Source organism: Rana temporaria, chromosome 1 (assembly GCF_905171775.1).
Source record: "Rana temporaria chromosome 1, aRanTem1.1, whole genome shotgun sequence".
Lineage (NCBI taxonomy): Eukaryota > Metazoa > Chordata > Amphibia > Anura > Ranidae > Rana > Rana temporaria.
The window spans coordinates 67,633,679-67,648,397 of record NC_053489.1 but is presented as its reverse complement, the minus strand read 5'-3'; the positions used below and the strand labels follow the sequence as shown (position 1 = coordinate 67,648,397).

Below are 14,719 nucleotides of genomic sequence, written 5' to 3'. Positions count from 1 at the left end.
GGCTTACTTGTAGGAAAAAATTATACATGGGAGTTTACTCCAACTTTAACCTACCATAGAAGATTAAGGAAAAAGCTATATTGTTAGATTCCCCACATTGAAGGCAGGAAATGCCTTGGCAGGGAGAATACCATGGGTAACTGAAGCTGGCCATACACTGGTAGATTTATTTTTATAACAAACATTCGTATGAAAAATCTCTGCAGTACATTTGAATTGGATTTGGTGTGAGTGGAATTCTCCCGTAGGAAAAACACTCCATGCTGAGTCTTTGAATTGATCCACTAACCATTATAAAATCAAAACAAATGTTTCAAATGCAAACATTTTCCAATGAAGTTGTACTAGTGCAGGGGTGTCAGACTCAATTTCATCACAGGCCATATCAGCATTCTCGTTGCTCTCAAAGGTCTGGTTGTGTCTATAAGACAAGATGGCCACAGCACCCCATCAAAAGGAGAGTCCCCCCCTCGCTTTATCAAAAGTCGAGTCCCCCACCATCCCTTACATCAGATGTCAAGTGCCCCCCCATCAAAAGTCAAGCATCCCCCACTCTCCCTTACATGACAGTGTACCCCCTTTACCAGGTGCTGCTGTCAGAAATAAACTGTGGGCAGAACTAGGAGGCAGAAAGTGCAGGGTCTGGAGTAGGACCAGAGAAGGGCTGGAGTCAGCTGCAGGAGCCTGCTGAACGTTAGAACCAGGGCTGGCAGAGAGGAGGGGGTGCTACGGCTGCACAGAGAGACTGAGGATTTATGAAGGAGTTCTCTCCTCTCCGCTGCTGACTGCTGAGATGATACGAAGGGGGTGAGGTCCGAAGGGCCACATTAAGTTGCCTAGTGGGCCAGATAGGGCCCGTGGGCCTTGTGTCTGACACATGTGTACTGGTGCATGGCCAGCTTTAGCCGATCAGCAAACCACTATAGGTATTTCAGACCACTAGCAAGATCAGTTATCAATGAGACAACTACATTTACAGTCCATTAAGGCTTCTTATTAGCAGCTCCAACATCAGTAGCTTTTATTGCCAATTACAAGCCATGGAATGCCGCTAAACATAGGGTGGTCCAATTAGAGCAGGCCTACAGGATGTGTAGGCGGGACCACTTCATATTCACTACTTCTGAAACTCAAGACCCTTTCGGTGCATTGATACAAAGCAGGGAAACAAACCGCCAAACAGACTAACATAATGTTTTTCAAAGGCCGCCTGACTATTTCTAAACATAAATAAGCCAACGCGGCTCTTAATTATTTTGATTTTAACAAGCCTTAGCAACTTCTACACACAAATCACCCCGTTTAAGAAATGAGAATTAACTGAATAACCATTACATGACTTGGAGGTAAACAAATGTTGTGTTATCTGTATACTTTAAAGCGGACCAATTTAAGATGACACTGATTAAAAGCACACAGTACAGAAGACAGGCACAAATTTGATGCAGATCTCCCTCAATTTCCTCATTTACATGCTTCCCCTACTCATCAAACCGCTTCTGACATCAAAGAGCCCAGCGCCATTTAACCCTTTCACCGTGCCAAAGAGCTTGTGTAGGTCTGCAGAACAACCAAACCTTGTATGGTGCTCGGTGGATCAAACTCAGCAACTAAAGACTAAAAACTTTCATACTAGTTAGAAAATACAATTTGTTTTTCTATATACAGACGATGATATTCTGTATTAGAAGTCCAACTCTGTTTTGTTTTGTTTTTTTATGTCCAACTCTGGCTTGTTTTTTATGTCCAACTCTGGTTAGTTTTTTGATTTTTTTTTAATGTCCAACTCTGTTTTTTTTATTATTATTTATTTTTTGCTTTTTTTATTAAACCGAGAATAGTAAAAACAATCCCTGAATTCATCAACCAAAAAGTCCTTTACCTAGATTCACGTAGGGCGGCGTATGTTTGAGCCGGCGTAGCGTATTGTATTTATGCTACGCCGCCGCAAGTTAGAGAGGCAAGTGCTGTATTCACAAAGCACTTGCGTCCTAAGTTACGGCGGTGTAACGTAAATGTGCCGGCGTAAGCGCGCCTAATTCAAATTGAGAAGAGGTGGGCGTGTTTTATGATAATAAGGCATGACCCCACGCAATTGACGTTTTGAACGTACGGCGCATGCGCCGTCCGTGGACGTAACCCAGTGTGCATGCTCCAAATTACGCCGCAAAGACTCATTGGTTTCGACGGGAACGTAAATTACGGCCAGCCCCATTCACGGGCGACTTACGCAAACGACGTAAAAATTTCAAAATTCAACGCGGTTCCGACGTCCATACTTAACATTTGCTGTGCCATCTTTTTGGTGGTTTATCTTTACACCTGAAAACGCCTTACGTAAACGGCGTATCTTTACTGCGACGGGCAAGCATACGTTCGTGAATAGGCGTATCTCGCTGATTTACGCATTCTAGGCGTAAATCAGCGTACACGCCCCTAGCGGCCAGCGTAAATAGACAGCTAAGATACGACGGCTTAGGAAGACTTACGCCGCTCGTATCTTAGCAACATTTAAGCATATCTCAGTTTGAGCATACGCTTAAATGTAGGACGGCGCAGATTCAGAGTTACGACGGCGTAACTATACCTGAATCGGGCTACTTAACTATAAAACAATTTGGGGAAAAGGAAGGAAAGAATAAAAGAGGGCCGCATGCAACACAAGACTCTGGTTTAGATCCATGCCTGTGGACTACATCGTAACTACATGGAATACCCCCTAGATGAAAAAAATCTACCATGCTAATACAGCTTGGCAAAGACCAACGTGCAAATTGTAATTTATGTTTCAAGTAAACTGACATGAGTAAATAGAAACCTCGGGCTCTACAGACTATCACAGTCATTGATCTTCATCCAGCTTTACTTCAGTGTTTTCCAAAGCGGTCATCAAATTCCACTAATTGTTCCAAGTATTAGGTCCATTCACAGCTATGAGTTTTCATGCATGGTAAAGCATGACAATGTTAGTGGCTGATAGGACTGCGGTGGGCCAACTAACAGCCCCCGTGTACCCGCTGCAGCTTATGCTAGAAATATGACACCCTTGATGCCACCCATCAGAGGCCGTTTCTCTTTTATACGATATGCTACACTCGAAAGAAAAAAAAACATTCTTAATAAATAGGTGGCAGAAACATATTAAGAGAATGCAAGACTGCCATTATCGATTCCCTTATAAAAATCCGGAATATTGGGGTAACAGAAACACATTGATTGCCAGCCAACACCACAAAAACACACTCCAGATCCGTTCCAGATGCATTTCTGCATGCACATTAACACGTTTGTGTGTTTTTTGTTGCGTTTCCATATGCATTCCAGGTGCTTTTTTTCTCCACCTTTTTATTATTTCTTTTTCACTATACTAAGGTCCAGTGCGTTTTTGATGCGTTTTCGGGTGCGTTCCAGCCGCTTTTATTTTTTCCCTTTTTTTATTTACTAGGGTCCAGTGCGTTTTAGATGCGTTCCAGTACAGTCCAGTGCAGGAAAAATGCAGCATGTTCTACTTTTTTTCTGGAACTAAAAACCCTGAAACTGACTGCACTGGTGTGAACTATGCCATTGGAAACCATATAACCTACTTCCCATGCGTTTTTGATGCAGAACAAAAACTCACTGCATGTGGTGTGAACTGGCCCTGAGAGAGAATGCAAGACTGCCCTTATGGATTCCCTTATAAAATTACAGAATATTGCTGCACTCCTTGGTATCTTTATTGAAGCATTAACCCCTTCACGCCAACTGTACGCAAATATGCGACCCTTGGCTTGAAGGGGTTGTACCGGGGTGATGCTTGCAGCTGCACCCATTACTCCAGTACCGTTTTTAGAGCAAACAGACGGCTTTCTTGGGCTGACAACCGTTGCGGCTAAAAGCCGATTGGCTGTTATCCCAAGGAGCGAGAGGAAATGTGCGTGCCCCCCGCCCCCTTCAGCGGCTCTCCCGTCCTACTGGGAGGCCCAAGCTACCAGCTGACACGTTCGCCAGCTGGCTGGAGATCTGAATAAAGCCGGAATCAGCTCCCAATTCACTGCGGCTTCTGGGTAGGGAATCCCGCGGGAGTGGGCGTTCCTATTGACATGCCAATTGATTGACATGCTAAACGACAGCGCACACAGCACGTCACGACTTCCCGAAGGAAGGCGCCGAATAGAGCCGAGCCGACCCGAGCTTCCTTCGGGAAGTAGTGACGCGCTGTGTGCGCCGTCGTTTAGCATGTCAATCAATTGGCATGTCAATAGGAACGCCCACTCCCGCGGGATTCCCTACCCAGAAGCGTTTTGATGTCGCACTGCTGTTTGTGCTCAATAACGATTTAAGAAGAAGCAATCGAGTTGCCGGCATTCTATTTGCAAAATTAGTGTGTGCTGTAAATTGCCTCCAGCATTGCTCCGATTTCTTCTTGCCAGAGGCTGACATTTTGTGGAAGCCCAGAGCCCCTGAGCAGCAAACATTTAGGCCTGGATTCACGTAGAAGTGTGCATCTTTGTGCGGGCGTAACGTATCCTATTTACGTTACGCCTCCGCAAATTTGACAGGCAAGTGCAGTATTCTCAAACCAAAGTTGCGGCGGCGTAGCGTAAATAGGCCGGCGTAAGGCCGCCTAATTCAAATGTGGAAGATGTGGGCGTGCGTTGTGTAAATTTAATGTGACCCCACGTAAATGACGCTTTTTACGAACAGCGCATGCGCAGTCCATGAAAGTATCCCAGTGCGCATGCTCCAAATTAACCCGCAAGAAGCCAATGCTTTTGACGTTAGCGTAAATGACGCACAGCCCTATTCGTGAACGACTTACGCAAACAACGTAAAACGTGAAAAATTTGGCGCTGTTCCGACGTCCATACTTAACATTGCTACGCCTCATATGGCAGGGGTAACTTTACGCCAGGAAAAGCCTAACGTAAACGGCGTATCTGTACTACGTCGCCCGGGCGTACGTTCGTGAATTGGCGTATCTAGCTGATTTACATATTTCTAGGCGTAAATCAGCGTACACGCCCCTAGCGGCCAGCGTAAATATGCAGTTAAGATACGACGGCGTAGGAGACTTACGCTGGTCGCATCTTATACAAATTCTGGTGTATCTGATTCTTTGAATCAGGCGCCAAGATATGACGGCTCATATCTGGAGATACGCTGTCGTATCTCCTACGAGAATCTGGGCCTTAGGCTGTAAGCAGGTCACGTTCTAGTGGCTCCAATTTTCAGCACAATGCCAAAAACTTAGAGCAACTGAGCATGTGCAGAGCAGGATGAGACAGTGTATTACTGGATTTTAAACAGTATAGGCACTTATGTGTAATGTTTTACAGCTATATCTGCAAAAGGGGCCAGACTGAAGTCATCTAGTATGACTTGAATAAAGTTCCACTTTAAACTGACCAGTACGTAAAAGCAAGCATCTAGATTCTATAAGCCCCTGACCATACCTACAAGCATCTGAAAGTCTCCGTCAAGTTTTTGTTCAATTTTTTTTTTCCTTGCATGCAGCAAGAGGCAGCTGGAGCCTGCTAAGTCATGAATAATGACCGTTCTCCAAGCTGTAGAGAACCAGTGGGTCCCAGATGTGCAAATTATTATTTTTTATACAGTTTACATCCATATTACATGTAGTTTTAGTAGTATTTTTTTATATATATACACACATACACATGAAACAGAATATCTTTATAAATGTAAAATGTTGCAGCCCTCCAATGCGGTTGCTGGTTTCCTTACCACACACATGATGTAGGACAGAATAGCTCCAGAAGAACCAATCAGAGCGCCCACGATGGTCAGCAAGTTGTTGTTCAGCAGGAATCCCTCAGCACAAAGGGCCCAACCAGAGTAGCTGTTGAGCACGGTGATGACCACGGGCATGTCTGCCCCTCCAATAGCAGCTGTGAGAGTGACACCCTGTGGAGAACATGCAAGAGAACAATATAAACTTAACACATAGGTCACACAAATGTTAGAAAATAACTGCTGCAAAACGCAACCAACCAGGTACCACAATCAGTACCATTGCAAAAAAAGATACATTTTAGGAAGGTTTCAGGGATTTGTTTTTTAAATGTGCTACAAAAATAAAGCAATTAAATCAGCACTGGGACCAGAGTGATAGGATTCCTACAAGCAAACATTGCTCCTGCCTCCTGCTTTATCCAGGACTCCTAGCTACCGTGGAAAAAACGATAATAGAGAACTACACCCAGATCTTTTAAGCAGTTAAAGGTTGATCACCAGTTACAAAATCCTCTGTGGCCAGATTGGAGAAATATGAAATTTAGCTTTTCAAATCAACATCTAGCGGTCTATTTATATAGAAGAGAATGGGACTTTCACAAATATTTTTCCAGGGAAGAGGCGGCAACTCCATTAGGGACGCCGCCCCCCTAATCCATGCGCCCGGCCCCTAAGCTACGCGCATAGATTTCAATGGGGTTATCCTGTCCCCCCTCCCTCCGCAGGGTGCTAAATGTGGCACCGAAGGGGGGGGGGGGGGCAGGCAAATGAGCGGAAGTTCCACTTTTTCGTGAAACTCTGCTTTAAGGTAGAAACAAAAATGTTTGGGCTTTAGAACCACTTTAAAGCATGCCTGTTGCCTCTTAATATTTAAAAACCACAACACTTAACGTGGAAGAAAATATTCACAAAAAGCCACATGTGAAAGAAGAAAAAAGAATCTGGAGCCATGTGGCTCCTCAGTGGGCAAAAGCTGTCAACACCGAAAACCCTGACAAACCGAGAGGCTCGTGTGACTCATGTTAAAGCATACTCTGGGAAACTTAAAAAGTATCCCTTGTAGTAGGGCTGCCCCTTACTGCATGGGTTTAGGTCTAGGGAACTTTAGTAGAGTTACTTACCTGATCCTCGGTGCTGCAAGACTGGTTCCTGCAGCATATTTTCTCCTACACTGCAGGGGCCTAAGGTTCTGATGTCATCAAGACCAATAAAGGGTCCATAGACCTGAATTTAATGTGATGACACAGAGGAGCAGTCCACCGCTGAAGTATGGGGAGGTGGAGGATCAGGTAGGTAAAAGCTTTTTTACTCTCCCCTAAACTAAACAAGTAATTTCCCAAAGTTGATGCTGAATGCGAGTCAGATTGTGGGGGGGGGGGGGGGGAGACAAGGTAAGTAGGTGCAGGTAGTTAGGCTTCTCAATAACTATTGACTATTTACGGTTGTAAAGGTACAATTTTTTTCCCCTAAATAGCTTCCTTTACCTTAGTGCAGTCCTCCTTCACTTACCTCATCCTTCCATTTTGCTTTTAAATGTCCTGATTTCTTCTGAGAAATTCTCACTTCCTGTTCATCTGTCTGTAACTCCACACAGTAATGCAAGGCTTTCTCCCTGGTGTGGAGTGTGGTGCTTGCCCCCTCCCTTGGACTATGGGAGAGTCAGGACGCCCACTAACACACAGCTCCTTTCTCCATCTGCAACGTAGAGAGCGTCCTGACTCTCCTGTAGTCCAAGGGAGGGGGCGAGCACGACACTCCACACCAGGGAGAAAGCCTCGCATTACGGTGTGTAGTTACAGACAGAAGAACATGAAGTGAGGATTGCTCAGAAGAAATAAGGACATTTAAAAGCAAAATGGAAGGATGAGGTAAGTGAAGGAGGACTGCACTAAGGTAAAGGAAGCTATTTAGGGAAACATTTTTTACTTTTACAACCCCTTTAAGTTATACATTACAACGGGTATCCTACAGGATACATCTCAGACTATAGCTGTCACAAATTGCTAAGAGAGAAGTTAAAACTAAAACCTAGTAATACAATTTTAAAATATGGGTCTAGTGGAGACAGACAATGTAATATTTTTATCATAATAATTACTTCATCATTGGATTAATCATGCAACTAGTGCATTTTTCTTTTTGGACATAATGGATTTTGAACAGTGGATATATCACATGGTTTAGTCGCTGCTGTCACTTTCATATTGAAGTCTCTACAGACATTAGCACAGTTTTAAAATGTTTAACGCCTGAACATGTTTTTATTGGCTTATTTAAAGTGGTTCTAAAGACTGAAGGTATTTTACCTTACTGCATTCTCTGCATTAAAGAGAAAAAAAAAAAAAAAAAGTCAGCATGCAGCTCCCCCACCCCCCATTTACTTACCTGAGCCTGATCTCTATCCAGCACTGTGCCCGAGAAGCTCTCTCTCCCTCCCCACTGGCCCAGAGACCGGAACAAGAGCCATTGGCTCCATAGCAAGCCGCTTCCTATGGGAGCACTCGGTGGGAAGGAGGAGCCAGAAGTGGCGGGGGGGGGGACCCCAGAAGAGGAGGCTCTGTGCAAAATCATTGCACAAAGTAGACAAGTATAACATGTTTGTTATTTAATATAAAATGTAATCCTTTATAATCCTTTTAACTAGTTACCGACCGCCCACCGTCATTCTACGTCGGCACTTTAAAGATGGATATCTCGGTAACGGCAGCAGCTGCTGCGACAACCGAGATATTCATCTCTTCAGTGGGCGGCCGTGTAAACGATAAACGGCAGTCTCCGCGGCGGATTCGCCGTTATCGGTGGCGGGAGAGGGCACCCCCCTTCCGCCGCTCTCCCGCGCCCTCCGCCGCTTACCGGAGCCGTCGGTAGCGGCGGAGGAGATCGGGACCGTTCGGCAGCTGAGCGGGGTTACGAGTGAAGGAAAAATCTCCTTCACCCGTCCCCATAGCTCTGCTGGGCGGAAGTGACGTCAAAACGTCAGTCCCGCCCAGCCTCTTAAAGCAACATATTTTTTTTTGTCATTTGAAAAAATTACATTTTCAATTTTTTTTTTTTTTTTGCATTTAAGCCTTTTTGACCCCAGATCTCATATTTAAGAGGACCTGTCATGCTTTTTTCTATTACAAGGGATGTTTACATTCCTTGTAATAGGAATAAAAGTGATAATTTTTTATTTTTATTTCAGTGTTAAAAATTGTAAAATAAATAAAAATAAATACGAAACCCGCCAAAAAATTTTTTAAAGCGCCCCGTCCCGACGAGCTCGCATGCAGAAGCGAACGCATACGCGAGTAGCGCCCGCATATGAAAACGGTGTTCAAACCACACAAGTGAGGTATCGCCGTGATCGTTAGAGCGAGAGCAATAATTCTAGCCCTAGGCCTACTCTGTACCTCAAAAAATGCAACCTGTAGAATTTTTTAAACGTCGCCTATCGAGATTTTTAAGGGTAAAAGTTTGACGCCATGCCACGAGGGGGCGCAATTTTTAAGCGTGACATGTTGGGTATCATTTTACTCGGCATAACATTATCTTTCACAATATGTAAAAAAATTGGGCCAAATTTATTGTTGTCTTATTATTTAATTTAAAAAAGTGATTTTTTTCCAAAAAAAGTGCGCTTGTAAGACCGCTGTGCAAATACGGTGTGACAAAAAGTATTGCAATGACTGCCATTTTATTCTCTAGGGTGTTAGAAAAAAAATATATATAATGTTTGGGGGTTTTAAGTAATTTTATAGCAAAATAAAATGTTTTAGTCTCGTAAACACCGAATCTGAAAAACAGGCTCGGGGCTTAAGTGGTTAACATCCTGCACAACAGCATTCAGAAAGAGAGAGGTTCAGCATAGTGGGCAAATCAGAGCTTTTACTGAGCTGCAGAATAGGGTAATCTAACACGTGAACATACCTACAGGAATCAAGAACACAGGAATGACCTCATCAGATTACTGCAGCTGGAGGAGGTCAATGACCAAGCTATATTGCTTTACTACAGTGGAAATAATGAGGCGAATATTATGCTTTTCTACTTCAAGCAGATTTATATTTGGGGGCAAAAAGTATAACTGCAATATAGATAACTTCAACCAGTCATGTCCAATAGGTTTCTACTGCCTGGTAGGGTGTCACAATACTGGCTCTAAACACAACTGCAAATCCTTTGGAAGGTAAAATACTTTACATGTGTGTATGTGATCGGTGTAATTATCTGTTTGCCTGGAATTCAATGATGTTTCGCTTTAAAGTAGAGTGGGAGAAGAAAAACAAAGTATTCCGGATTGTCTAATAGGACCAATCCCTGCCAACGCTATGCTTCTATAGGTCTAAAGATAGAGAGCCACATGTTACCTATTTTAAATGCAACAATAGCTTTAAGAGGAAATAGTGAGATCTATTTAAAAAGTTGGTCTGGTTTCAATGCCTTATCTTATCTCTGCAGGAGTGCTGGGTGGTAGGGGGCAGATTTCAGAAGGAAGATGATAAATGCTGATCAGTCATGGCAGTTTCAAGATAAAGATTGATAAATGAGCCTCAGTTGGGAAATGAAGATGTCTAAACCAGGCTACTAAGGTCAGCGTAAAAATCACCAGGAAGAATTCTTCACTAAAAAGCAGAAAAATCGCTAACTCCAGAGTATAAGCCGAGTTGGTCTCTTACCATAACAGCCGATAGAGCAGACACAGAGCCGAGACATGTAATGCCAGTGGTAAAGCTTGGGTCCAGCATGTACGGAATCATACCTCCAACACTGGCTGCCAGTAAACTAGCATTCAGCATATGTCTGCCAGGCAGAAGGAGAGGGGCAGAGTTCAGGACACCTGTAAAGGGAATAAAAAATAGTTAGCTTCTATTCTGCTATAAAGCATTTTTTTTTTTTTAAATAAAACTAGGAATTCACAAATAACAAAAAAATTAAGAGTTAGTTAGAGTTAATCAGGTAGCCAATGAGGGAAAAAAAAAGAAAAAAGAAAAAAGGCCTGGGCATCTCTTTAAACACATCCAATGGCCATTACATTGCCGCCACAATATACCCAGTGCATGCACTTACATGGGTTGATTACGTATACCACTCTGTAATTGGACAGTGTTCAGAATTAGCAGCCAATCTTTGCATTATTGTGGGGGGGGGGTCCACATGGTGTCCCATAGCTAGTCCCAACTTTGCTCATCCGTGTCTTTCTGGACTGTGCTTTGTGCACTGATCAAACTCATTTGGTGGAGGGGGCACTGTGGTGTGGTTTTCAGGGGTTGGGCTTGGCCCCTTAATTCCAGTGATGGGAACTCTTAAAGAAAATGATTGTAAAGTCTCCGGGGTTTTCACCTTAATGCATAATATGCATTAAGGTAAACATTCTTCTGTGCTGCCCGCGACAGCCCCCCCTTTTCCTTACCTGAACCGGATTGTTTCAGCAACGAGAATAAGCCCAGCAGCTCCAGCCGCTGTCTCGGGTCCTCTTTGGATAGATTGATAGCAGCGGGAGCCATTGGCTGTCAATCAAATCCAGTGACACAGGAGCCAAGGGGCGGGGCCAAGTCATGCTGTCTCTGTCAACTGACGCAGCAGCAGGACTCAGGCGCGTGCCCACCCAAGTGCCCCCATGCATTGGGGGCACTTAAAGAGGGAGGAGTCAAGTGTGCTTCCAGGGGACCACAGAAAAGGAGGATCAGGGCCGCTCTGTGCAAATCCCTTGCACAGAGCAGGTAAGTATAACGTGTTATTTATTTAAAAAAAAAAACTAACCTTTACAAATCACTTTAAGCCCCCGTACACACGACCGAGTTTCTCTGCAGAATTCAGCCAGAAACTCAATGGGAGACGTATTCTGCCGAGAAAACCGGTCGTGTGTACACTTTTCGCCGAGGAAACCGACGAGGATCTCGTCAGGCCAAAAAGGGAACATGTTCTCCATTTCCTCGTTGTTCAATGGGAAAAGTTGGCTCAGTGAGATCCTCGGCGGCTTCACAAGGAACTCGACGAGCAAAACGATGTGTTTTGCCGGTCGAGTTTCTCGGACGTGTGTACGGGGCCTTATGCGAACCATTAGCATAAAAAAGGTCCTGAACCTGGCCATACACTACCCGAAATTTGGGACCAGCCGAATTTAGATCAGAGTGTGGCAGACACAGCTACAGCTGATCAGTGTGTTCTGGCAGCGGTGTTTGCCATGGTCACAAGGCGATTAAATTCGCATGTGCTGCGCTATATAAGTTTTCATTCATTCAATGTCACAGTAAAGAGGAATTCTTCCATTCAAGGCAAGCAAGGTCCAAGGCTATACTACTGGTTTATACTGCAGCACCTAAACACAAAGCAATGAAGGATCTTCTTACCAATATTGCATGTTCAGCTTTAAAACAAAGAACATTATATTTGGCTTGCACTTCAATTACAGTAAAAACAACATAAGAATATTGAAACATGAAGATCCCAGTTGTGAATTGATGCAGCTGGCAGTTTTATTGGCTACACCAGACTCCTGAAATGCATTCAAAGAGCGGGATGAACAAGGAAGCCATAAAATGGATTAGATCATCGTACACAGAGTGAAATGGCAGGTTTAACAATTAGCAGGTGCTATACAGACAACAATGAGACATCAATTAGGCTTACAGCACTACATTTTGTTCCCACTAAAAGGGGACGAATGGTGGTTTTGTACGGATTTTCTATAACAAAGTCGGGTTTAAAAATATATTATTAGTGAATATAATGTATAACATATGAATCATTTAGTATTCTCACAAACATCTGTTGATCCTGAATGCAGAGAAGAGATGCCACTCCCACGTAGGCTGTGCCCGTGTGTACTACAGTGTCATTGCCGATTACCAAGCCGGTCAATAAGCATCTGGCCACACCTACCCCTGTGCGCTACTTTCTGCATTGACAACACTGCTTCTGTTGCTGAAACCCTCCCACTGTGAGCTGCAGTGTCTAAGAGGGGAAGTGCGTGAGACACAAATACAATGAAGGATTTGGCTCCATAAACGTAAAGGAAGTTTTTGGTTCATTACACAAAATTGGATTCAGTACTTGATAAGATTGTCAGAGAGTCTTTAGTTTAATGAACTGTGTGACGATGCAATCATTTTACATCATTTTGTACATCAGTCTTCAATTCCGTTCACAACAGTACACATTTTCACAAGGTCATTTATTTTTTATTGTAGAAGAAAACAAACCATCATAGATGGATATAAAATGTGTTTCTTGCCTACAAAATGACATCCACTTGTGTCTGCAAAAACAGAAAAAGAAGCAAACGTTTTTATGTTTTATTCTGTGCACATTATCGTCTGTCTATTTATATTTGCCTGCCCATCCACACTGTTGTTCAGTCTAGTTTTGTCTAAAAAAAATAGAAAAAAACTGACAGATGGACCTAAATTGAACACTTGTGGTAAATGGTGTTAAAGTAGAACATAAAGTGTTTTTTTAACTTTCTATTTTTCATTTTCTTAAGAAAAAAAAACATACTTGGCTAGTTTTGCACAGAACAGCGCTCCTCCCCTATTCTTGGCAAATGACAAAAAATACTGACAATACTTTGCATGTTTCTTGTACAAAAACAAAAAAACTACCTACTAGCAGTTTAGTTGTGGACTTAAAGTGGATGTAAACCCGATTCATGAAATTTGAGCTGGGCACATATATCTGCAGTATTTTGTCATCTCTCTTTAATGAGCCAAGTCCCATAGCTCTCTCCTGAACTGTTCCTCTGTTATCAGCCTAATAACTCCTAACAAATTCTCTGACACTTTAGACAAAAGCAGCCTGAATCTTCAGTCTGGGGAGGTTGCTAAAATAGATTAGCAGGGAGCAGGTCCTATTACAAAACACCTGAGAGTCTCTGCCTATGATGAGAAGGCATATGTGCCTTTCCTCCAATCAGCAATTGTATCTATCTTGGCTGTATGCCCAGACATCACACTCTGTGTTAACCAGGAAGAGAAAATCCCCTAACACAATCTCAACTTTCAAAACAGTATATAAATGTGAAGACAGCAGATATACATGTAAAACTTATGTAGGGAGACTTGGTTCATCCCTGTGTATCATCTGAGGCTGTTCACTTCACTGGGTGTATGGAGGGGTTTACACTTTAAGTAAATGTACTTCTATTGAGCTCTTTTTTGTTTTTCAAAAAAAAAATCACCAACTTATAAAAAAAAAAAAAAAAAAAGATTCTGTAAAAGATTCTGTAAATCATTGCAAATAAACACAGTGTTTTATAATTTACGCCAAGCTGTAGTTGTTCACACATTGCAAGACTGGGGTACTCAACAATTCTCCTTCTCTGAAATGGCTAACCAATCTACTACAGGACTTCTACCAACACCAGACAGATCACCCAACTAAGCTAGACGCAGGCTCATGTGCCGTGTATGAATCGACACTTGGAAAGGTTTCTACAAAAGGAGTATGAGAACACCAGGACTCGGCAAGTATCTGAAATCCCAGACAAGAGGTTAGACGCTCAATGCTTTTTGTTTAGGGTATTATTTGATTTGAAATTACAATTGTACTGAACCATCAAAACAATGTAATTTGTCTAAACCCCCGGATAGAAGAATAATGCTCTCCTATGGTAAAAAAATCTGTTTCCATCTTTTAGTAATCTAGAGATTAATTATGTCAATGCTTTGATTTACATATTACAAAAACAGAACTGTCAGGAGAGATAAATAATGATGAAGCAGATCTAGAGAGAATGTAAAACTATTATGTATGAATTTTCCAGTATCCAATAATACACCAAAACAATACAGGGCCACACACCTAGTCAACATGTTTCAAAACCCTGCCCAGAAAAGACTGCATAGTGATCAAAGAGGAGATGGTAAATCAAAGGTTAATCCCACCCAAGACTTATTTCAGATTTGGGCAAATACAAGGTTGAACATAAAGCAAGAAATCAATGGGTGTAGCAGAAAGGTCTTTGCAGTTGTAGGAGCCCTAAATTTGACGCGGGAACGACGTCCAT

General features: G+C 42.8%; 1 protein-coding gene across 1 annotated transcript in view; it reads right to left on the bottom strand.

Annotated features, from left to right (window-relative positions):
* The window catches only part of NNT (nicotinamide nucleotide transhydrogenase), a 167,989-nt gene that overhangs the window by 57,645 nt on the left and 95,625 nt on the right, over positions 1 to 14,719 (bottom strand). Inside the window, exons 16-17 of the mRNA XM_040339121.1 lie at positions 10,392 to 10,552; positions 5,725 to 5,904 (exon numbers count right to left, since the gene is read on the bottom strand). Of these exons, the coding sequence (XP_040195055.1) occupies positions 5,725 to 5,904; positions 10,392 to 10,552 (341 nt within the window). The remainder of the gene's footprint in view (positions 1 to 5,724; positions 5,905 to 10,391; positions 10,553 to 14,719) is intronic.